The sequence below is a fragment of the Octopus sinensis genome, linkage group LG16, assembly GCF_006345805.1.
Source record: "Octopus sinensis linkage group LG16, ASM634580v1, whole genome shotgun sequence".
NCBI classification, from domain to species: domain Eukaryota; kingdom Metazoa; phylum Mollusca; class Cephalopoda; order Octopoda; family Octopodidae; genus Octopus; species Octopus sinensis.
The window spans coordinates 3905183-3930125 of NC_043012.1; the positions used below are offsets into that span (position 1 = coordinate 3905183).

The window sequence follows — 24943 nt, forward strand, 5'->3', positions numbered from 1 at the left end:
CTGTGTAAAGAAAGGAAGTTTACTTGCAATCACAGTGTATGTAGTAACCTATGCGAATACCTTGTTTCACAGCATGGGGCTTTGTCAATGGAATTTGTCAGACAAGAATTATACAAAAGGTGGCTAGCTGGCAGAAACAGCTCGCTGGGCGAAATGCTTAGCGGTATTTCGTCTGCCGCTACGTTCCGAGTTCAAATTCCGCCGAGGTCGACTTTGCCTTCCATCTTTACGGGGTCGATAAATTAAGTACCAGTTATACACTGGAGTCAATGTAATCAACTTAATCCCTTTGCCTGTCCATGTTTGTCCCCTCTATGTTTAGCCCCTTGTGGGCAACAAAGAAATAAGAATTGTGCAGAAGACCATTATGTGTGTGTCTGAGCATATATACAGTGAGGGCACATGGTCTAGTGGTTAGGGTGTTGCACTCATAATCTAGTGATTGTGATTTCAATTCCTAGAATGGGCGGTGCATTGTGTTCTTGAACAAAACACTTCATCTCGCATCACTTGGCGATCACTTCAACAACTGACACATGGTTCAGACCACATTAATTTAATGGAGAGATCGAGCTAATGTGCAGCACGAACATTTGATCACTCTAAGCAAATCATTTGTGCAGGTCATTTGGTAAAATGCTATACACACACACACATATATACACACACACACACACATATATACATACACACACACACATATAAAACACACACACACACACACACACACACACACATATATATAGGGAGAATTCACAAAAAAACAAAAGATGAAGACAAGCGGTGTAGACAACAAATAGATGTATTAGTATAACGCTTGGGAAGTGAAAAAGTCTTTAATGTTTTGAGCCTATGCTCTTCCTCAGAAAGAAAATAAAGAATGTGTAGTGGCTAGCGATCTATCATGACACATATAATGAGCAGGTATGTGGTTAAGAAGCTTGATTCCCAATCACAGGTGAGTTTCAGTCCCATTGCAGCTTGGGCGAGGGTCTTCTTTTATAGCATGAAACTGGTGAAAGCCTTGTGGGTGAACTCAAAAGAATCAAGAAGATAGATTGTGTGTGATCATTCAAGAAATAGAAATTGAATTTCCTTTGAATCAGGCTACATGATCTTAGAAAAAAAGACAAATTAAATAACATAGTCTCAAGATATACTAAAAAAAAAGGGTGGGGGGAGATAGTCATGACTGGAATACATCAGATCACAAGTCCATAAGGTCAACATTGATCTGAGGCTAATAAACAAAAGCAACATTGAAGCAATGTAACAGGTAACCCAAACCAGAGTTGAACTCACAATTTTCCAGTCCATAGTCAGAAAAATAATTCATTATGCCACATAACATAATGCATAAGGTACCTGACTTCACTTGACCTGCTAAAAATAGCAGCTAAATCTCCTTCAGATCACAGAGGATAATGTAATGTCTAAGGAAGCAAAACAAAAAAAAATGATGGAATATGTCGTCACTATAACTCAACCATCCTCATCATCATTAAGATAGCATCCATTTTCTCATGTAAGCTTCTTGTCTGTTTAACCCACCAACCTAAAATCTGACCATATCACATTTACACACATTTTCTTGACATTTCTCTGCCACAAGGATCCTTCTACTGACAGACGCACACAGTTGTTTTGCAACTCAGCACACACTCTGTCTGCTCACATCACATGACCATATCAGTGCAGCCTCCCACCTCTCTCACTCTCCTCTTTACTTTTGCATTAATACTTTTTAATGCCCATTTCTTCTTCCAGCTCACCTTCGCTCTGCCTCGGATGCATTAATACATAAACAGACTTGGAGAAAATAACCATAACCATGACTACTAATAGATGAGTCGTAAATTTACAGAGTTTATATAATGATGTCCCAGTAGACTGAGTTGTGTTCTTATATTCTATTTTATATTTGTTTTTCTTCCTAATTAAGTCACTTAAATATGTTTGCAGCATTTTATATAACTAACAAATAATGATTCTTTAATTTGGAAAGTTAACCTGACGTAGCTTCCCTAGATACTGTTGTAGTTTGCTCTGAGTCAGCCTTGAACAAACAGATTTATGAGCAAAGGTATTCTAGCCACAACCATCCATTCTATATTTTCTTCAGACATAATATATCTTGACCATATTATCCAATATGTGTCTTATTTATAATGATACTTGTGATTTAAAGGAAGGTTGGGTGTTATTTCTAGGTGGCTAAGTGACTACAAAGATGTCCCCAAATTGACTTTTCTAGACTTCCTAGTTTCCTATCTGCAAATTGCTTCAAACAAGCACAAAAACTAGAGATGGGCTCCAACTTAATAAGTCATCATGAGACAAAGAAATATTTATTTAATGTTTCCTTAATGTAAAGTGCATGTGAGATGGACTATTGTGTTTTGAAATCACAAAAAAAAAATACATCCTATAGAAATAAATTCAATCAAACTTTATACGAATTATGGAAATTTTAGGCAAAAAGTAAAGTATAGAGAAAGCTCCTTCATTCTTATCAAAGTAACTATATATAAAAAAAAAGAAAGAAAATGAGAACTGCAATCTATTCTAATCCTTTTTTTTTATAAAAAAAACTTTAGCCATTACAGATATGCATGTATACATACACACACATTTTCACATTGTAGGTATATTCATCCATAAACACATGGACAACACACACACACACACACACACACACACACACACACACACACACACACACACACACACACACACACACACACTAACAATAAGCAGGATTGCTTGATTCTATTTGAATTCCATGAAAACAACTACGTCACATTGTTAGCAATCTCAGCTCCAACCAGTCAATGCACCCTTGATTGACCTTCCTACTGGCAGTCAGAGATTACAGTTGGATGTCTTCCGCTGGAAGATCTGCCATGCTGAAGAACCAGGCAGCTATTGAAGTTGAAAATGTCATGATATTATGGAATGGCTTCCCACAGCATGTACTGATCAGACAATCAGCCAATCGATTGGATACTATTAATAAAAGACTAGAAGGACACGAAATGGTTGCTAATGGACAGGAGTAGTTTTAAACAAGTATAGAGTAGGAATATATGATTTGTGGCAGTTAATAGCAATAATAATGTTGCTAACAACTGGTACATTAACAGCAATAACAATTGGTAGTGATTGGCATATTGGGAAAAAAGAGCTTTTAAGTTGGTTGAAACAACTTTAAGCTGCATAAATTCGTGTATGTGTGTGTTTGCTTTAGCTACCTTTTTTCCATGCTACCATGGGTTAGACAAATACATATTATTTCTTTATTGCCCACAAGGGGCTAAACATAGAGGGGACAAACAAGGACAGACAAAGGGATTAAGTCAATTACGTCGACCCCAGTGCGTAACTGGTGCTTAATTTATCGACCCTGAAAGGATGAAAAGCAAAGTTGACCTCGGCGGAATTTGAACTCAGAACATAATGGCAGACGAAATACCTCTAAGCACTTCGCCAGGGGTGCTAACGTTTCTGCTAGCTCGCTGCCTTTTACATATTTACAAATACATATTACTGAGACATTGTTTTAGAGCTGGATACCCTTTCTGTCACTAACCCTTACTTCCTTTTCAAAAAAAGGGATTTTTATCCCATGTCTTTGAAAGCAGAGCTTGCAGACAATTTGCTTGTAATGAATGACATCAAACTTCCCCATTTGTAATTCAGTGCTTCCCCCCACCCCAAGTTATGCACAAAATGTAAGCATTCACACACCCACCCTTTTCACAATAGACAATGTCATCGAAATGACATTCTATAAATAGAGCTAACAACAATGATTTTGCTCTGGGGCTATAACTTGGAGAGAGGTTACTTCAGCACAACATACAAATATACAGGCTAAATCTTTATAGGGGCTGCATCAACCCAATGGATACTGGCACTCACTAATCATATAATTTAAAAGAAACACCACTTTTTATGTCTCTAAGTGATGAATGGTCACAGAGAAGGGGATCATAATTGAGAAATTAATCCCAGTTTTTGACTCTTTACTCTTTTAATTGTTTCAGTCATTTGACTGTGGCCATGCTGGAGCACTGCCTTTAGTCGAGCAAATCGACCCCGGAACTTATTCTTTGTAAGCCTAGTACTTATTCTATCGGTCTCTTTTGCCGAACCGCTAAATGACGGGGACATAAACACACAAGCATCGGTTGTCAAGCAATGCTAGGGGGACAAACACAGACACACAAACATACACACACGTATATATACATATATACGATGGGCTTCTTTCAGTTTCCGTCTACCAAATCCACTCATAAGGCTTTGGTCAGCCCGAGGCCATAGTAGAAGACACTTGCCCAAGATGCCACGCAGTGGGACTGAACCCGGAACCATGTGGTTGGTAAGCAAGCTACTTACTACACAGCCACACCTGTGCCTGGTATTTACCACACAGCCACTCCTGCGACTGGTATTTATTTTATCAAATTAGGAGAAAAAAAAGCAGAAGGTATAAAAAACAAATTAAAAAAGAATTAAAATCAACTCCTGAAGAATTCTGAACTTGGAAAACAAGAAAGGAAATTCATAAGTTTTCATAAACATACAGTAATATCTCACTTTACGAGACCCCAGGTTTACGAGTTTTTACAAATTTTATTTTCTATTTATGAGTTTCCACTTTACAAGCGTTCTCCAGGAATGGATTAACTCATATATCAAGGCATTACTGTAATCATAAAAGAAAAAGGTGGTGGGAGGGGGGGGGGGACATCAAAGTACAAACAAATTATTGAATACTGCTTAACAACTGAGAACTGAGAAGTAAATTGGAGGCTTTAATCATTACAATCAATAACTACCAAATATATTTGACAAAGGGCAATATTAAAACTGACGACTAAATATAGTTATTGATTCTTAAACTAGTTAGGTGGTGGGAATATTTGAATTTTTAAAAAACTCTAGAGAGTAATTTGGATGAATTGTTTGATTAAAGCTACAGAGATAATTGAAGAGATAACTGTCCAAGTAATCTACTATTATACTGTGCATGTGTGAGTGTGTGTGTGGTCGTCTAGATGTTTGGATGTGAGTGCAGAAGGAGGAAAGAATACTTACATTATTCGTCTATATGCAGATATACCACACACTGACACAGACATCAGTCACACACACACACACACACACACACATAGAAAAATGCCTCAAATGCAAATATATACACATATGGACACGGCTTCACATAAAGACTTACAGGCAAACAGACAGGTAGACAGATATGTGGACATAAGGGAAGGGGCAGAGGAACTGACAAATAAACAATAACACAGTTTATCTGAGAAAAAACAAAAAAAACAACAAAAAAAAAACTGAAAAAAAAGAAAAGGCATTAGCTAATCCATACATCTATAAGATGTCTACAATCAACTGAGCTGGGTCTTATTCACTAGTGCCACCACATTCACGCTAACAACATCTGTTCATTATTCCCCAAGCTGTATTTGCTGTATTGACTCTATTTAAAAAACCTTAAAAAGTTAGAAAAAAAAAAGATTTTTTTTTAAAAGGAAATTTTTTAATGCCAGAAGCCGAAGATGTTGCAAGAGAAAGGTTTCAATTAATCAACAAAGATCTCCAAACCAAAGCTAAATGCACACAAATTAAATGCAGGGAAACCAAATATTTTTTACACTATGATAGACAGAAAGGGGAAGGAGGAAGAAAAAATAGACGGGGGGGAAGGAGTAAATTGGTTAAAAAGTCCATCAGTTATTTATCAATATTATTATTATTATTACTGAGTTCAAATTTTGCTGAGGTCAACTTTGCCTTTCATCCTTTCGGGGACGATAAGTTAATTACCAGTGAAACACTGGGGTCAATGTATTCTACTAGTTACCCCCACCCCAATTTCAGGTTTTGTGCTTTTAGTTCATCATCATCATTGCGAGATCAGATAGAGCCTGGTGCAGCCTCTGGCTCGCCAGTCCTCAGTCAAACCGTCCAACCCATACCAGCATGGAAAGCGGACATTAAACGATGATGATGATTAGTTGAAAGGGTTATTATTATTGTTAGTAGTAGCAAGGTGACAAGCTGGCAGAATCATTAGCAAACTGAGCAAAATGCTTAGCGGCATTTCATAGTTTTTACATTCTGAGTTCAAATTCTGTGAAGGTCGACTTTGCCTGTCGTCCTTATGGAGTCAATAAATTTAGTACCAGTTGTGTACTGGGGTCAATCTAATCGACTGCACCCCCCTCCTCCCAAATTTCATGCCTTGTGCCTATAGAAGAAAGGATTATTATTATTATTATTATTATTATTATTAGTGGAGATAGACAAAATGCTTAGCGGTATTTTATTTGTCTTAATGTTTTGAGCTCGAATTCTGCAGAGACCAACTTTGCCTTCTATCCTTTCAGGGTTGATAAAATAAGTACCAGTTACACACTGGAGTTGATGTAACCAACTAGACCCTTTCCCCAAACATGCTGGCCTTGTGTCAAAATTTGAAACCGTTAGTAGTTAAGATGACAGCAACATGATATGAAGTACTTTGCTCACAGACCAACATGCTGCCTGGTCTAAGATCTGAACCCACAATGATTGTAAGTCCAACAGCCTAACCATAAGGCTGGTCTTTACGAAAGGAAGGGATAGAGGGAGGTAAACAGACAGATAGAGAGATGCAAGAATCAGTTTCATTGGAGAGGTTTGATATGATGTAACAAAGTTTTTTGGGTTAGCAGAGTTTATCTACGCAATTTAAAGGAACAAAATATTGAAAAAAGTGTTAAACCAGCAAGTAAAAATACCAAAAAGTGAAAACATAAAAGTAAAACAAAAACGTGTAAAGATAAAATGTAAATGCCAACAACTCAGCTGAATAAACTTAAATTAGTGAAGTATGAGAGAATATTTACAGATAATAGAGTTTATATCTAGGAAAAGTTATAAGATAAAACTGAAGAGAGAGTTGAGCAATAATGTATAACACAAGGAAGGAAGGAATATTTACTTGGAAGGAAATCAGCATTGTACTAAAAAAACATAAAAGGTGATGAAGGAATAAGTACAAAACAAAATACATATTTTAAGTGTATATATGCAGGAGAAAAAAAATATACTATAATAAATATTCACTATGATAATAATATAATATACTTATAATAAACACTGGAACTGTCTACCTTACACATACACTATGTATATATATATATATATATATATATATATATATATATATATATATATATATATATATATATTGGAAGGTTTTGAGATGATGTACAGGTATTATATATTAGAAGAAATGAGGTAATCAGAAGATCGGATGGTTTATATTTACAGATATTTATTTATATATTACATTTTTTACATATATATCATATCACTTAGTTCATTAGCGCTTTCTCCCATTCTAGTGGGGTTTTCAAATCAAAATAATTCCTTTGTGGGAATTATTTTGATTTGAAAACCCCACTAGAATGGGAGAAAGCGCTAATGATCTAAATGATATGATATATATGAAAAAAATGTAATATATAAATAAATATCTGTAAATATAAACCATCCGATCTTCTGATTACCTCATTTCTTCTTATATATATATGTATATATATATATATATATATATATATATATATATATATAGACACTATTGTAACTAAATATTTGATCCTGTAGACTGTCTTCTATCATTCAATGAACAGTTATCTCTCTGTCTCTGTCTGTCTGTCTGTCTCTGTCTCTCACTCTCTCTCTATATATATATATAGAGAGAGAGAGAGGGGAGGGAGAGAGAGACAGACAGACAGACACATACATACGTGTGTGTGTGTGTGTATACAAATTGACAGTCATTGCAGTATCTAATTTATATGATATAAAACCTTCTGGTATTCATTGTGGCCCTCAGCATGCCGAGTTGAAATCCCACTGAGTTCGACTTTGCCCTTGAAGCCCATCAAGATAGATAAATAATATAAAGTACAAGTCAAAACTTCTCACCTCCACCTCTCTCTCTCTCTCTCTCTCTTCTCTTAAAGAAGTGGCTGTGGTCAGAGGAATGGGCTCCACCAGGTTTTGATAGATGCCCAAGAGACACTGCATATCACAACCAATTACATCTTATGACAGGTGCTACAGATGCTGCATCAGCAAGGCTTGAGAGGCCCATGAGCAGAATAATTTAATTAAATGATATATCAGTGGGGGTGAAGGCCTATTTCTTGGGAACAAGATCCAGGTTCAGAAGCATGTATATAATGTTGTATATAAATATATACAAAAGTAAAAAGTAATATGTATTTGGCCCTCATTTTGCATAAATTTTATTTTGTTCCTTTCTGTTTTTGAAGATCTTTTTATGTTTTACATTTCATTAGTCTGTGGCCATGTTGGGGCACCAACTTAGAGAGATGAATGAATTTAGTCAAATGAATGAACCCCAGTACTTATTCTACTGGTCTCTTTTGTCAAATCACTAAGATATGGGGCCATAAACACACCAACACTGGCTGTCAATTAGTGGTGGGAGACAAACACACACACACATACACAAACAAATAGGCTTCTTTCAGTTTCCATCTACCAAATCCACTTACAAGGCCTTGGTCAGCTTGAGGCTATAGTAGAAAACACTTGCCCAAGGTGCCACACAGTAGGACTGAACCCAGAACCATGTGGCTGGGAAGCAAACTTCTTACTACACAACCATGCCTGCACATATATAATTGTATTTTGATAAAACAGATCCCATTCATAAAACAAGAGGTCATGTACTCATAAACAGATAAGAATATTCTGGTGCAAAAGTGAAGGAGAAAGTCAAAGGTACAAAATCAGGTAAAGGTGAATTAGGATGTTAGATATGAAAATATCTCTGTATGTGTGTGTGTGTGTTAGTGTGTGGAGGCACATGGCCTAGTGGTTAGAGCAGCAGACTTGTGGTTGAGGAATTACGGATTCGAATCTCAGACCGGGCGATGTGTGTGTTTATGAGCGAAACACCTAAGCTCCACGGGGCTCCGGCAGAAGGTAATGGCGAACTTCTGCTGACTCTTTCACCACAACTTACTCTCACTCCCTCCTGCATCTTGCAGCTCACCTGCGACGGACCGGCGACCTGTCCAGGTGGGGAACCTATACGCCAAGGAAACCGGGAAACCAGCCCTTATGAGCCAGGTGTGGCTCGAGAAGGAACACACACACATATATATATATACACATACTCAAGCATGGCTGTGTAGTAAAACGTTTGCTTCCCAACCAGGGTTCAGTCCCACCTTATGGCACATTGGGCAAGTGTCTTCCACTAAAGTAGTGGGCCAACCAAAGCCTTATGAGAAGATTTGGGAGACGGAAACCAAAAGAAGCCTGACGTGTGTGTGTGTGTGTGTGCGTTTGTCCTCTGCTTGACAACTGGTACTGGTGGGTTTACATAACTGTAACTTAGTAATTTGGCAATAGAGACTGACAGAATAAGTATTAGACAAAAAAAAAGTACTGGAGTCGATTCATCCAACTAAAATTTCTTGAAGGTGGTGCTCCAGCATGGCCACAGTCTAATGACTGAAGTAAGTAAAAAATAAAAGATAAAGTAAGTCTTATCCACACCAAAGTTGTACATAAAACTTAAGCTGTTACATAATCAACAGAAAGTTTAAGCACGGAAATAAAACCTTTAATAAAAAACAAACTGGTTAGGATTATAATTAAGTGAAGATAAACACTAAAGTAACAAACTGGGGGGAAAAAATTAAAAAAGCAATCAAGAATGAGATAATAATCTTAGGATCATAATAAAGGTCGTTAAAATCTGGTGGATTCCCAAATACAGCAAAAATAATATACAACAGAAAGGGGAGCAAGGAGTGAATTTATGGGTTAAAATATTTATAAAAAACTATTATCAAATTAAACATATTTATTTGAAAACAGGTACAGAAAAATGTATTAGTAAAAGGGAAGGGTAGCTAGAGTGAATGAGATAGAAAGGAAGAAGGAAACCAACGGAAAAGAGGAGAGGAGGGAAGAGGGTAAAAGGAAAGGAAGAATTGATGGGAAAGGAATGAAATTTTATATAACTTTAGGTTTTAAGTGCTATCGGGATTTGGATTCATTTACATGATAAAAATAGGGAAGAGTTTTATAAATGGAATGTAAATCTAAATGTAGATCTAAAAACGAGTAAAGCTAGAAGCTTAAGCGTTAGCATGTGGAACAAAATGCTCTGCAATATTTCATGTCTTTACGTTCTGAGTTCAAACTCTGCTGAGGCCAACTTTGCCTTTTATCCTTTTGTGGGTTGATAAAATAAGCACCAGTTGAACACTGGCTTGAGGTAATAGACTTATCCCTTCCCCTAAAATATTCCTGGTCTTGTGCCAAAATTAGAAGTAGTAGTAGTAGCAGCAGCAGTAGGAGTAGAGATAGCTTGTTTCAATTTTAAAGAAGAAAAAAATGTTATAATTTTGCATAACCGAAAAAGAAAGTAAAAGAACGTAAGATATTAAGGGAGTAAGTACAGATTCCTTAAAAACAAAACCAAAAAAAAAAAAAGAATTAAAAAAGCCTAAAACCTTCAGAAAGTTATCATATAGTGAAAGAAAATGTACTGTACTAGAATGTTGAACAAAGATCCCCAAAAAGCTACAGATATAATTAGTTCAGATAGTTGTAATATTTTCCAACCAATCTCAAACAAAATGTTGACACTCCTCACCAAAAAGATAAAAAAAACCCAAAAAACCCACAATTCTATGTAATGATGACGACTTATTCTGTCAGTCATACTGGAGCACCACCATGACAGGTAAACATTTTTAATACTTTTTAAACAGATATGAAGAAAAAGTATTCACTCAACAAGATATAGGAATAAAGTTTTCGAGTATAGTGAAAGCACATAATATTACAGGTATTACTCAAACTAAATAAGTGACCTCTACAAAATAACTCAATTTGCTAGAAATAAAAGACAACTCTTCTGATGGATGACTGGATGGATTTACACCAGAAGGTCAAAACTAAAATACCTTTGTTCACAGGCCTGCTGGGGTCAGAGATAACCAGGTGCTAAAGAACAATATGTATGTTTGGTTGACGAGGAGCACACTGATGTGGTCACTTCAAGTACTAGAAATAACAGCCAAATCTTCCTCAAATACAGTTATTTTAAATAGAGGAGATACTAGATATAACAGTCATAGGTACTTACTTCTAAAATGAGCGAATGGTTTTTATTTTGAGAATATAGTGAAAGGAGTCGAGTATATTATATTATGGTACTATTTGAAGTAATGAGGGAGCCTCTACAAGTGCATTCCAATCTACTAGAAATAACTAATCGTCCAATATAATAATAAAAAAAAAATACAGGATGGTTGCAGTTAGTATGCTTTTAATTAGAAGTCTACTCAATCAACTACAACTGCTATTATTTTTGAGTTAATGACAGTTTCAAAGTTGTTTGACCAGTTGAATACCAAGCCAAATATCCTCGACAATTTTCCCACCATCTTTAAAATGTTGACCACGCACTTTTTTTTTAATGTTTGGAGCACAAAGCTGCTCAAGCCACTGATTATTAACAAAATCAGTCAATATATGTACGAGAGACCAGCTGTATGAGTATAGACATGTCATGTGAATGAATGCTAAGACTACTGAGTTAAAAAAAAAAAAATTAGCCCCTTGTAATGACAGTGGAAGAATTCTTGTAGGAAGAAGAGCAAATGTGTATCTTTTTCATCTTTCACTTGTTTCAGTCACTGGACAACAGCCATGCTAGGGCACTGCCTTGAAGGGTTTTTTTAGTCAAACAAATCAAAACCAGGACTTGTTTTTTATTTAAACCTGGCACTTATTTTATAGGTCTCTCTTGCTTATGGGGATGTAGTCAAATCAACAATGGTTGTCAACAGGGCTGCGGAGTTGGAGTCGTGGAGTCAGAGTCGGTGTTGTAAACAATTAAGGGGTAGTCGGAGTTGGAGTCGTGGAGTCAGAGTCAGAGTCAGAGTTGGAGTCGGTAAAATAGATCACTATCACTTAATCACATAGAGGAGTTGGTGTCAGAGGTGCTAATAGTAGAGGAGTTGGAGTCGAAGTTTTTTGTTACAACTCCACAGCCCTGGTTGTCCAAGCAGTGGAGGGGGAACAAACACACTACACACACACACATGCAGCCGCACATACACACACAGATACACACACACACACACATGCAGCCGCACATACACACACACACACGTGCACATACATATGCACGCAGAAATATTTCAAAGTATTTTAAAATTAAACAGATAAATAATTGGAATTTTAATAGAACTTGGAATCTTTACAGCTGAACTAATTATTCATGATTTCCACAGTTTATTTTAAATTAATTATATCTTTATATCTTTCTAAATTTAGTACATGTACTGCAAAAGGAAACTCATTATAATTTTGTGCAAATCTCTTTTTCAGACTCCTATAATGAAGCAGTAAAAGTGTTTAATTTTCTTTTTTAGTAATAAATAAAAAATTTGTAAAATAAATAAATATAATAAATAAATAAAAAATTAAAAAATAATAAAATAAAATGAAGACAATAACATGCTGGCTGCTTCATCCAGTTTGACCATATTCCAAACGGCTGAAATGATTAAAATAATAAACGAAAGAAGTGAATTATAACTAGCAGGGTTGATAAAGTGGAATGCTTCAAAAATTACCAGTAGTCATTAACAGTGTTATGAATTTGAGGCCTATCCAACTTGATTCTTAACCCTTTTGATCCCAAACCGACCTGAGACTGTCCCTGGTTCTGTGACACAAGCTTCTCATTTCAAAGTGATCTAAATTAAAATTGTCCACCAAAATTTTACGTTAATCAATAACCTAACACCAGTTACATAATGACAGCGGTTTTACTGAATTCTTCATTGTTTTCATAACCAAAGCAACAGAAATATGATAATGAAAGGACCAATGGTTTCAGTTTCAGTTTACATGGCTGTAAACAAGCAGCAGGCAGGAGATACAGCTTACTGTTAGCAGTAGAGAGTGAGAGATTAGGAATATAATAAAATTGTATCACAAGCTTGATTCCTAAACTACTAATGTTCTATGATGAAAAAAAGAGAAATAGAATTTAAAAAAAACACATCCTATGAGTTTCCTCCAGACTGTAATAATTTCCATCATTAATAAAATGTCTCACTTCATAAAGTGTTTAAATAACATGTCGTGGGCTACGTTATGCTGATGATTTCTAAAAAAGAACGAAATAGTGCTGTATGTGAATTACATCTGGCTAGAAAAGTAAAAAAAAAAACAAAAAAAAACTATAAATGATATGTGAATTCTATGTAAGTTTTTCCTTATAATTTCTTAATTGCAAATTCAAAATTCTAACTGGGCCAAATATTATAAGAAATGATTATCTCCCTCATAATAGCTGTGACCACTAGGGAAACAACATGTGTTTGAAGAATCCTAATTCTTTAATTCTTTTTTCTAAATCACAATGATCTAAGGAACCACCTTATTCATTTCTTGATTTTTGTGGCATTAAACATGAGAAACAAATTCCTTCAAGATAGTCAGCTGTACTATAAAAAAGAGACCCCCCCCAACACACACACACACACTTCATAAGAAGAAATGAACTCAACAGTGGAAGCCAATGGATTATTCATCTACTCTTTAGTGCTCCCAATTCTTTACAGCTGTAAACTCTCCCACCCATGGTACTTATTTAGTCAATGAGGAAGCCATTATGTAGTCGCTCAACATGCTAAAAGTAGCAGCCAAACTTCCTTCAAATCACATGCTACCATTTTTTTAAAAGACACATTAGACAATGTAGTTCTAGGTGTACAAAAAGAATGGATGGTCAGGGGTAGAGCACCTCTGACCATTAGTCTGGTCAATCAGAGTTGAATTGGGACTAAACAACAACAGCTTATGATTAAAAAAGTAGTCTCAATGTAGTTGTTCAACTTAGTAGAAACAGCAGCTAAAATCTCCTTCAAACCACACCCTATCATCTTAAAAAAAGAAAAGAAAGAGGAGGACACATTAAATAAATCAAACCAAGACATATACCAGAATGGCAGATGCAATGGTCACCACTAGAATGTCTGCTTTTCCTCACTCTTCTGCTCAATCAAATGTGATTGGGGATTAAACTACAGAAACACTTCACACTGCATAGAATTAGATGCACAGAATTAATGCTTTAGCATTTAAACTAGCCATATGCAGCTCAAATATTCTACTTGTTTTATATTTAAACCGGTCATTTCTGGCCTTTGATACCTACCCCACAATGTCATTCTAAAAAGTAAACAATCATATTAACAAAATCTTGAAGCTATGAAATAATGCATGATTAATTCAAAACAATTTGAATAAATATGCATTGACAATAATTTGAATACTAATGAGTATAATGTCTGCTGGTCAAGGACATACTAATCATTATCAGGTACAGGATACAAAGTATCATAAATTAAGTACCAGTTGCGTACTGAGGGTCAATGTAATCGACTTAATCCCTTTGTCTGTCCTTGTTTGTCCCTTCTATGTTTAGCCCCTTTTGGGCAATAAAGAAATAATGCAATAACAACTCTCTCTGAGACAAAGCACCAAATTCAGTTTCTTATAGAGTCATTGGTACAGGAATTTTCTAGAACTAACATGTATACATTTGACTCTCATTGGTTCAAAGTGGAAGACACATGAATTGCATGCAATTGAATGTGACAATGGAAAATAAATCAACTGCCATATAAACACATTCACACACACACACATTATTAGTTGTATTCCAGATGCCTTGTCTGAGCCCGTTGAGGGAGCAGATGGTCGTGTCTACAGAATACTGAACAATGAGCTAAGTGGTTGGGTTGATACTTTGTATCCTTATTTCTTTATTGCCATAGGTCCCAGCAACAAGTTGGATGAATAGGGTGCTTCTTGGATTTAACCCAGTTGGACAGTTGACACCAAAAGGTAACCAGAGAGGAAGGTGAATCGCACTTTGTTCCTCATATTGCAGTTCCCCATATTACAGTATCTTACAAGAACAATGAAATAACTACCAGACAAAGAATTGGAATTTATACAATTGACCACAAACCTTTGAAGCAGTACCCCAGGATGGCCACAGTCCATGGACTGAAACCAGTAAAAAAGATAAAATAATAATATTCTAAAATAAAAGTGAAAACAAAATTAAATACCATCACGAAAGATTTATAAGACTAGTGCACTTACCAAAAGGCCGAATAACTATCACAGTCCATGCATACTGAATGTGCACGTGCATTGTCTTCTTCTTGGTGCTTCCTTGCATGACCATTAACATATCTGAGAAGAAAGAACACAAGACGAAAATGAGGAAAATATACAAATAAAGAAGAAAAAGAAGACAAACAGCAGTATCAGACATATATTCTTTTGTTGTTTTTTTTCTTTCTTTTACTAGTTTTAGTCATTAGATTGCAGCCAAGGATTTTAGTCAATCGAATTGACCCTGGTACTTATTCTATCAGTATCTTTTGTCTAACTGCTAAGTTACAGGGATGTAAACACACCAACACTGATTTTCAAGAAGTGGTGGAGGGCAAACACCAGATACAAAAATACACACAGATAATATACACACATATATACATATGTATATAAGACAGGCTTCTTTAAGTTTCCGTCTATCAAATCTACACACAAGGCTTTGGTCAGCCCAAAGCTATAATAGAAAACACTTGCCCAAGGGGACTGAACCCAGCACCATGATGTTGGGAAGCAAGTTTCTTACCAGACAGCCACTCCTGCACCTATAATATATATTCTATATAAAATTTACATATTGAAGCAACTGTGGAAGCTCTCCCAAAATAGTAACAATTGTTGTAATAGTAGTAGTGTAAGGAAGGGAAGGGAGCATTTAAGTGTGGGTGGTTGTTAGTGGTGTGACAGTGGTGGTGGTAGTAGTAGTAGTAGTGGTGGTGGTGGTGGTGGTGGTAGTAGTAGTAGTAGTAGTGGTGGTGGTAGTAGTAAGCAGAGGAGCAGCAGTAGTAATGGCAATGAAAAATCAAATTCAATAGTTGTGATGGTGATGGTGGAAACCCTGCCTCCATCCCCAAACAAAGCAATGGGAAGGCGGTTGTAAACACACACTGGGAGCAGGAGTAGAGATGTTGACAGATATGAAGAAGTCAAAAAGGCTGTCACCAGTGTGCAAAGTGATAAAATATATGCAGCTAAGCCCAGGGGAGGTCAAGTTCTGGTTTCTCTACAGACGTTTGGTGAATTAACCACATAGACATTAATATATACCTTGCCTGTACAAGCCAATGAAGGATCCTCTATATGTTCACTCAACCTGCTAGAAATAACAGCAGAATCTCCCTTGTGCCCTATATTACACAGCTATTCTCTACCATACACATTCTATCTTTTCATTAAACATGCCACATTGAAATATTCAATCACAGTGCAGGCAGCTAAGACAATTATTTCCTCTATTTTATTTTTGGTGCAGGCGTGGCCGTGTGGTAAGAAGTTTGCTTCCCAACCACATGGTTCTGGGTTCAGTCCCACTGCATGGCACCTTGAGCAAGCATCTTCTACTATAGCCTTGATCTGACGAAAGCCTTGTTAGTGGATTTGGTAGATGGAAACTGGAAGAAACTAATGATTCTACCAGCTTGCCACCTTATGATATAACATAATACAATATAGTATAATATTTCAAATTTTGGCACAAGGATAGCAATTTTGAATGGAGAGGAAGTCAATTAAATCATCCCCAGTACTTGACTGGTACTTTATTTTATCTACCTAAAAAGATGAAAAGTAAAATTGATCTTAGTGGTGGTATTTGAATCCAAATATAATATTGGGTGTCACGTAACCAGCACCTGTGCCAGTGGCATGTAAAAGCAACATAGAGTGGTTGGCGCTAGGAATAGTATCCAACGCATGCCAGCATCGAAAGTGGATATTAAATGATGATGATGAATTTAAAACAATGTTGGAAAAAAAAAAAACTATATCTGAAAAATGGAATTGTCAGTTTGGAATGGAGGAAGGGGTAACTTTTGATCAGGAGTTTACTCATCAGAGTTGACCCGGAGTGAAACAACAACTACAACAAACTTACTGTTAGCATGCATATGTGCAATGAATGTACATGCATAAACACACACACACACACACACACACACACACACATATGCAAGAGTATACGTGTATCTGTGTATCTTGAAAATAAAAACTGAATGGGTGTAAAACAACTTTTTAAAACATATCATTAATTCTCCATACTGGCACACATGGTTGGAGATGGGAGGGGGGGGGGGCTCAACTTGCAACAATTTGACCTGGTGATAAATGATGACTGTTGAGCCACAATAGTAGTAGTAGTAGTGGTGGTGGTGGTGGTGGCAGTGATAGCATAGGTTTTACAATATTTTTTTTTTTTAGCTAAGTCAGAAGAGAGAGGGCCGTCCTCACCCAGGACCCTTTTGAAGGGTTTGTGGGCAACTGAGGGGAAGGAAGAGGAGAGTGGGGAAGGAAGGAAGGAAGGAAGGAAGAGACTATGACTCCACAGTGGAATTGCTGCAAGTAGAAAAAGCAGCAACATGTTACCATGTTGACACTGAGTTTTCCTCTGACCTAGAAACATGGTCTGAAGACCGGCAACAAAGTGAATTCCAATAAAAATGGTCAAGGACCAACCAGATGGTGGTGTTAAACCAGGCAAACTGGTGAAGATTACTACAAGTAGTAGTTTTGGTGGCTGTAGTAGTTATGATGGTAGTAGTAGTAGTAGTAGTGGTGGTGGCAGTAGTATTGGTGGTGGTGGTAACAGCAGTGACAGTGGTGGTGGTCGTAAATGGATTTCTATCAGATGTGGGGAGGTTGATGATAAATGCTTGTTTGATCAACTGAGCTACTTTCCAACTGAATCAGCATGTAAGTGGTTGAGTATTCCACAGACACATGTACCCTTAATGTAATCTGTAAGCAGAATTGGCATGGCACAATGTGAGAGAGAGAGAGAGAAAGCAAGAGAGAGAGAGGGGGGAGAGAAAGAGAAAAAGCAAAAAAGGGGGGAGAGAGAGAAAGAAGCTGGATCTTTGAATTACATCTACACCCCATCCTATGGCCTTTCACAGTTTCCATTTTTCCAATAAAATTTGGGTCATGCTGTGCAGTGGTATTGAACCCAGGACCTTGCTAATTGCAAAGTGAACTCCTTAGCCATTCAGCAATGCTGTGTTGACAACCAAGTACATCAACCACATTTCAAGTATTCTTTTCCATACTTCTGCTCCTGAATGCCTGTTGTACACCAAATTCTCTACTCAAGCGTCAACACAGGTGCTCAACCTATTAAAAATAGCAGCAGAATCTCCCTCAAATCTTACCCCACTGACTTATTAAAGATGGATGGTCATGGCAGGAATGTTTTTCATAAAAGGTTTGCTTGACAACACTTGACCTGGGGGCCAAGCATAACACACGCACATACAGACACAGATAGACACACACACACACACACACACACACACACAAATAGCAGCAGAATCTCCCTCAAATCTTACCCCACTGACTTATTAAAGATGGATGGTCATGGCAGGAATGTTTTTCATAAAAGGTTTGCTTGACAACACTTGACCTGGGGGCCAAGCATAACACACGCACATACAGACACAGATAGACACACACACACACACACACACACACACACATAGCAGCAGAATCTCCCTCAAATCTTACCCCACTGACTTATTAAAGATGGATGGTCATGGCAGGAATGTTTTTCATAAAAGGCTTGCTTGACAACACTTGACCTGGGGGCCAAGCAAACACACGCACATACAGACACAGATAGACACACACACACACACACACATGAACAAACAGAAAAACAAAAACAAAATCAAAACACAAAACAAAAAGACATCTAAAAGTATTTAAATGTATTTTTAACTGCTTCTTTCCTGCAACTTGATTTGATGGCCAAAATGTTAAAACTGTTGTATTTACAAAATCTGCCCTCCCTCCCTCCCTCTCTTCTTCTCTCCCTCCAGCCACTCTGAACAGGCTGTTGGTAATCAATCATTATCCTATCAATAAGAAGCAGGCAGCAGCATATGGTCAGAGCCAAGGAAACAGGAATTACCAGATCTACAGACTGATAAATATGCAGGTGCTTATCAATCAGTTGTCTGTAATTACTGCCAGGGTAAAAGCAGAGTAGATTAGGGCAAGGCATGGAATGTGGGAGAGGTAGGAGCAGGATAGAATAGTCAAACAGTAATGGAGTGTGTGTGGGGGAGGGAGAAGACAAGAAGAGAAATATGGGAGAGAGAGTGTGTGTGTGTGTGTGTGTGTGTGTGTGTGTGTGTGTGTGTGTCAGACAATTACAGATAAAGCATAGTGTGTGAGAAAGGCAGGGAGGAACAGAGAGCCAAGAAACTGCAAGTGGGGAGCAAAAGGTAAGGGGTAAAAGAGGGAGGGGAAGAGCAGAGGAAAAAAGCAAGAAATGGGAGATAAAGGGAGGGAAGAAAAACACAGAAAGGGACACACAGAGAGAAAGAAATAGACTGACTGACAAGAGGACCTGTAAAGGCCTTTAGCTCTGCTCCTTCCTCAAGACCCCCTGGATGGAAGGAACCTATGTAAACCCACCATAGATACATTCTATAGGTGATAACTAGATGTGTTCAGTATGGAAAACACATAGTAGTAGTGATCAAGTGAATTTGAACTTTTAAACTCCAAATTCTTAATTCAGAATTATGTCCACGGCATCAAGAGTGGCTACAAGAGAAATCCAAGACAAGCTGCTATGGTGATAGTAATGCAGATAAACACAATTAAGCTTCACACACACACACAAAGACTGATACATATATCCAGAAAGATAAATTCATACATACATTATGTGTGTGTGTATATGAGTTTATCTTTCTGTATATATGTAGATATGTGTTTATGTGTATGTGTGTGTGTATACATATATATATGTCAATCCTAATTGTGTTTATCTGCATTACAACCTATGTACATACATGAATACAAACACACATACATGGAAGGTGTTTGTGTTTATGCTTACGTCAGTTAAAACTAGCTTTGTATCTATGTTGAGTAAATTAACAGTTGACAAAATCAGCTACATATCGAAATAAGTACTAGCTTAGATCTTATCTACTAATCCTGAAAGTGATGTTCCAACACAGACAGACCAGTCACTGAAAGTGGTATATACATATATATGTGTGTATATATATATATATATATATATATATATATATATATATATATATATATATATATATATACACACACACACACATAAATATACACATATCATTACTATTATGTTAAACTGTCATATGTTCAAATTTGGCCAAATGCATTTTTTTTAAATATTTATTTTCACTTGCAATAACCAGTTCTTTTGGTCAAACTACCATATCTCCAGCTGCTTCAGGTGCCAAGATATGAAAATTGTCAAAGTGTAGTACAATGGTTTTGCTATAGAATGGTGAAACTATTTTTTCGTTTTCTGTAAAAAAAAACACACAAAAAAAAAAACACGCTTCACAATTTCACATAATAGCAACAATATATATGTATATGTATATATATATATATTATATATATATATATACACACTCACCTACAATTAACATAGACAGCTGTGTGCAATGTGTTACCTAATTGACACTTGGATTTGGTAGATGGAAACTGAAAGAAGCTTGCTGTATGTATATATATATATATATATATATCATATGTGTGTTTATGTGTGTGTGAGTATGTGTTTGTCCCACCCACACTTTGACAACCAGTGTTTGTGTGTTTACATCTCTGTAACTAAGTGGTTTGGCAAAAAGAGACCAATATAATAAGTACCAGACTTGAAAATAACAGGTACTGGGGTTGATTTGTTCAACTGAAATTCTTCAAGGCGGTGCTCCAGTATGGCTGCAGTCAAATGACTGAAACAACTACAAGATGAAAGATATCTCAAACAACATTATAGTATCTATGGAAAAAAAAAGAACCCTTTTGATATTATAGTTTCCAATTCACAATGCTTGAACAAAAAGACAAGATGATCACTGCTAAAGTACTTTTGAATATAGATCTACTCAATCAAGACTGACCTGTGATAAATAACGATGGACAGTGTTTACAATCTCCTTCGTCTCCACTTTGTCATGGGACCAATTTCTTGTAAGAGAGGAGACGAATAAATTACTGGACTGACACCTGTATATTACAAGTACTTATTTATCAACCATAGAAAGGTGAAAAGCCTTTTATTATATTATAAAATGCAGTACCAAAATGTTAAGCCTTTAGCATTTAAGCCAACAATATCCAGCCCAAATATTTGGCCTGCTTTATGTTCAAACTGGCCAGATACAGCCTCTTACACCTACCCTAAAAATAAACAATCACATCATCAAAATTTTGAAGCTATGAGATAGTGCATGACTATTTCAAGAAAATGTGAATAAATTAGCATTACAATTGACAGGGGAATATGAATACTAAAGGGTTATGGCTTAAGCTCATTGTCAAACTATCTCAATGATCTGCTCTCTGTACAAATCCAGCCAAAGTTGCTCTGGACTTTCATTTTTCTGGAGTCAATAAAATAGAGTTACCCAGTCAAAAGCTTAAGGGTCAATTTATCTGTGCCTTCCATACAAACTTTTGGGCTTACCTCAATGCTAAAAATCAATAGTCGGTAGATACAAAGGACCTGTAGCAGTTTGTTATAGTCTTTTCATTTTAAGTTCCATCATGCTCACATCAATTTTGTTATTTGTCTTCCCGGGGTTAATGAGAAAATAAAGTATCAATCAAGTGCTAGAATCAATTTCATATTGTTATAAAGTACCCTAAATGTGAAAGGAATTATAACTGGAAATAGAGACAATATTATTGAAATCATGGCACTCCGTCAGTTACAATAACGAGAGTTCCAGTTGATCCAATCAACAGAACACCCTGCTCATGAAATTAACGTGCAAGTGACTGAGCACTCCACAGACACGTGTACCCTTAACATAGTTCTCGGGGAGATTCAGCATGACACAGAGTGTGACAAGGTTGCCCCTTTGAAATACAGGTACATCAGAAACAGGAAGAAAGAGTGAGAGAAAGTTGTGGTGGAAGAATACTGCAGAATTCACCACCACTTCCTGCCGGAGCCTTGTGGAGCTTTAGGTGTTTTTGCTCAATAAACACTCTCAACGCCCGGCCTGGGAATCAACACTGCGATCCTATGACCGCGAGTCCGATGCCCTAACCACTGGATCATTGCGCCTCCACATTATTGAAATATTAAAGTTATGAACAGTGGTTAGGTTAGCAGTTATGGTGTTGGACTCATGATTCAATGATTGTGGTTTTCATTCCTGGACCAGGTGATGTGTTGTGTTCTTGAGCAAAATACTTCATCTCGTGTTGCTCCAATCCACTCCACTGGTAAAAATGAGTAATCCTGTAATGGACAGGGGTTCCATTCATAGAGGAATATACACACCAGAGACACCAGCCCTATCTATGCTCCTTATAGAGTAATGAAGATTAACCAAGATGATGAGCAACAAATACTGTGTAGTGTTTAATTACATTTTTTACCTCCAATACCATCAACATTGACTTCAAATTTCAAGCTAAGAAGATGTAACTCAGAACAGCCACAACTCTTTCTCTCTCCTACCCTTCTACTTTTCCAACTGGGCCAGCCATACTTCTTCTCTATTTGGTAGACACCTGTTTCTGTCCTACAGTTCATAATCCAACCTCTCATCACCTAGCACAGAACCACCTCCCTCAATTCTACTCCTTCTTTCAGCTGAATATGTCTTGTCTTCCAAGTTATTTAGTGGCCAGGCGGTAACTTGATCCTAGTGCCACATAAAAGCACCCAGTCCGCTCTGTAAAGTTGTTGCTGTTAGGAAGGGAATACAGCCACAAAAAAAAAACCATGCCAAAGCAGGCGGTAGAGCTGAGTGCTGACCTCTGGTTTGCCAGACCCTGTCAAACCATTCAACCCATGCCAGCATGGAAAATGGACATTAAATAGCAATGATGATGATGGTGATGATGAAGTCATTTTACTCACTAATTTTCTGGTTGAAGTGATGAAGACGACTGAGTCAACAGAGAAATAAAACAACAACATTTAATAACATTTATTTCTCTCTCTCTCTCGGCTCCATATTGAAATGTTGCTTAAGTGTAAACACTACACTTCCTTTCTTCTTGCGTCAATAAAAATAAGTTCTAGAAATACATTGGAGTCATCACATTCAATCCCGTACACTCCTTCGTTTCAATAATTAATATTGAGACTAAATAAGAAATCAATAAAGATGTTGTATGTTTTTATTATTTTTTAAGAATAGTTCATTTTAACACCCACTTTCTCCATGCTTATTAACCCATGCAACTATGGATGTTAAAACGATGACGTAAAATTGAATTTTTCACTTAGCAACATAACTGGTTTCAAGGGCACCTCTGTGCAGTTGCTTCACATGCCAGAAATAGTAGTTATCATTTTAGAAGAGGAAAACACAGTGGATAATGTGGTCATAGTGCAGAGTGCCTAGGAAAAAAATGTGATGGGCATGGCTGGAATATCTTTATCACAAGTCTGATCGATTTAAGTTGACCTAGAACTAAACTACCACGTAATGGATTTTATTACAGTTATATTTAAATTAATTATTGAATTTGAAAATAAATTCCAAAGAACATATTTTCAATTATATCTATTATATATAAATGTAAAATTCTAATTTATCTCATTTGCTTGTTTTTCATTCTTAATCACATTCTAATTAAAGTTTTAACTTCAAAGAAATTTTTGGAAATCTATTTTAATCATCACCAGGAATGATAATCAAACTTCTTTTAATAAGTATTTATTTTCTTCTGGCAGAATAAAAGGCCAAGTTTGTAACATGCATGAAGCTGATTGAAGTAACACTAGCTAATTACTGGCATTTCTTTTACCATCAGTAGAAAAACTTGAACTCAGAATGGTATGGTGTAGATATTAGGATACAGTAAAGTATTTGATCAAATGCTCAGTTCTCTAAGCCAGCATTCTCCAGCCTTTTTCATACTATGAACCGGTTTCACGCAAGACAATTTTCCCATAAACTGGGGTATCACCTTAGAGACTGTGATAGTCAATAAAACAGAAATAAAATTTTAAAATCTATTCTTTCTGTGTAAAAAATGATAAAGACCCCGCTTCAGTCACAAATGACCATGGGATTGCATCTAGAAAGTTCCTCTCAAAGGCAAAAGGCCAAAGTTAAAAATTTTTTTTTTATAGAAGACCGGCAGTCATCCATACATACCAGTCTTCCCTTTCCATGCCACCAATGTTGACCCAGCATCAAATGATCTATGACTTGGTGTTGGAGGCCCCTATTCTAGGCTAGTGTTTCTTAAAATTTTGGGCATAGGTATGACTGTGATAAGAAGCTTGTTTCATAACCACCAGACTTGAGCAAAGCTTTGTGAGTGGATTTGGTCAATGGAAATGAAAGAAACCCATCATACATATATCTATATCTATGTGTGTGTGCATGTTTATGTACCCCAGCACCACTTGATAACTGGTGTTGGTGTGTTTATGTCCCTGTAACTTAGCAGTTTGGCAATAGAAACTGATAAAATAAGTACCAGGCTTTAGATAAGTACTGAGGTTGATTCATTTGACTAAAAATTCTCCAAGATGATGCCCCAGCATGACCATAGTCTAATGACTGAATAAGTAAAACATAACCACCCCGCTTTCTTTTACACTTTTGTAATAATCCGTTGCCATAAGTCAGTAAAATTTCACATACACACACACATCAAGATATTACAAAACACTACAAGTGCAGGGACTACCTTTATTGTA

General features: G+C 36.6%; 1 protein-coding gene across 5 annotated transcripts in view; it reads right to left on the reverse strand.

Moving 5' to 3' along the window:
* The window catches only part of LOC115220413 (ubiquitin carboxyl-terminal hydrolase 3-like), a 116306-nt gene that overhangs the window by 55846 nt on the left and 35517 nt on the right, over positions 1 to 24943 (reverse strand). For 3 of the 5 annotated variants that reach the window (XR_005002408.1, XM_029790535.2, XM_029790534.2), the window contains exon 3: positions 15256 to 15348. Coding sequence is in view for 4 of the 5 variants with exons in the window: in XM_029790535.2 (XP_029646395.1) it covers positions 15256 to 15348 (93 nt within the window). In the remaining variant the exon portion in view is untranslated. Of the gene's footprint in view, positions 1 to 5103; positions 5172 to 15118; positions 15157 to 15255; positions 15349 to 24943 lie in introns of those variants that run through there. The other 2 variants (XM_029790536.2, XM_036509841.1) reach the window with 2 other exon arrangements.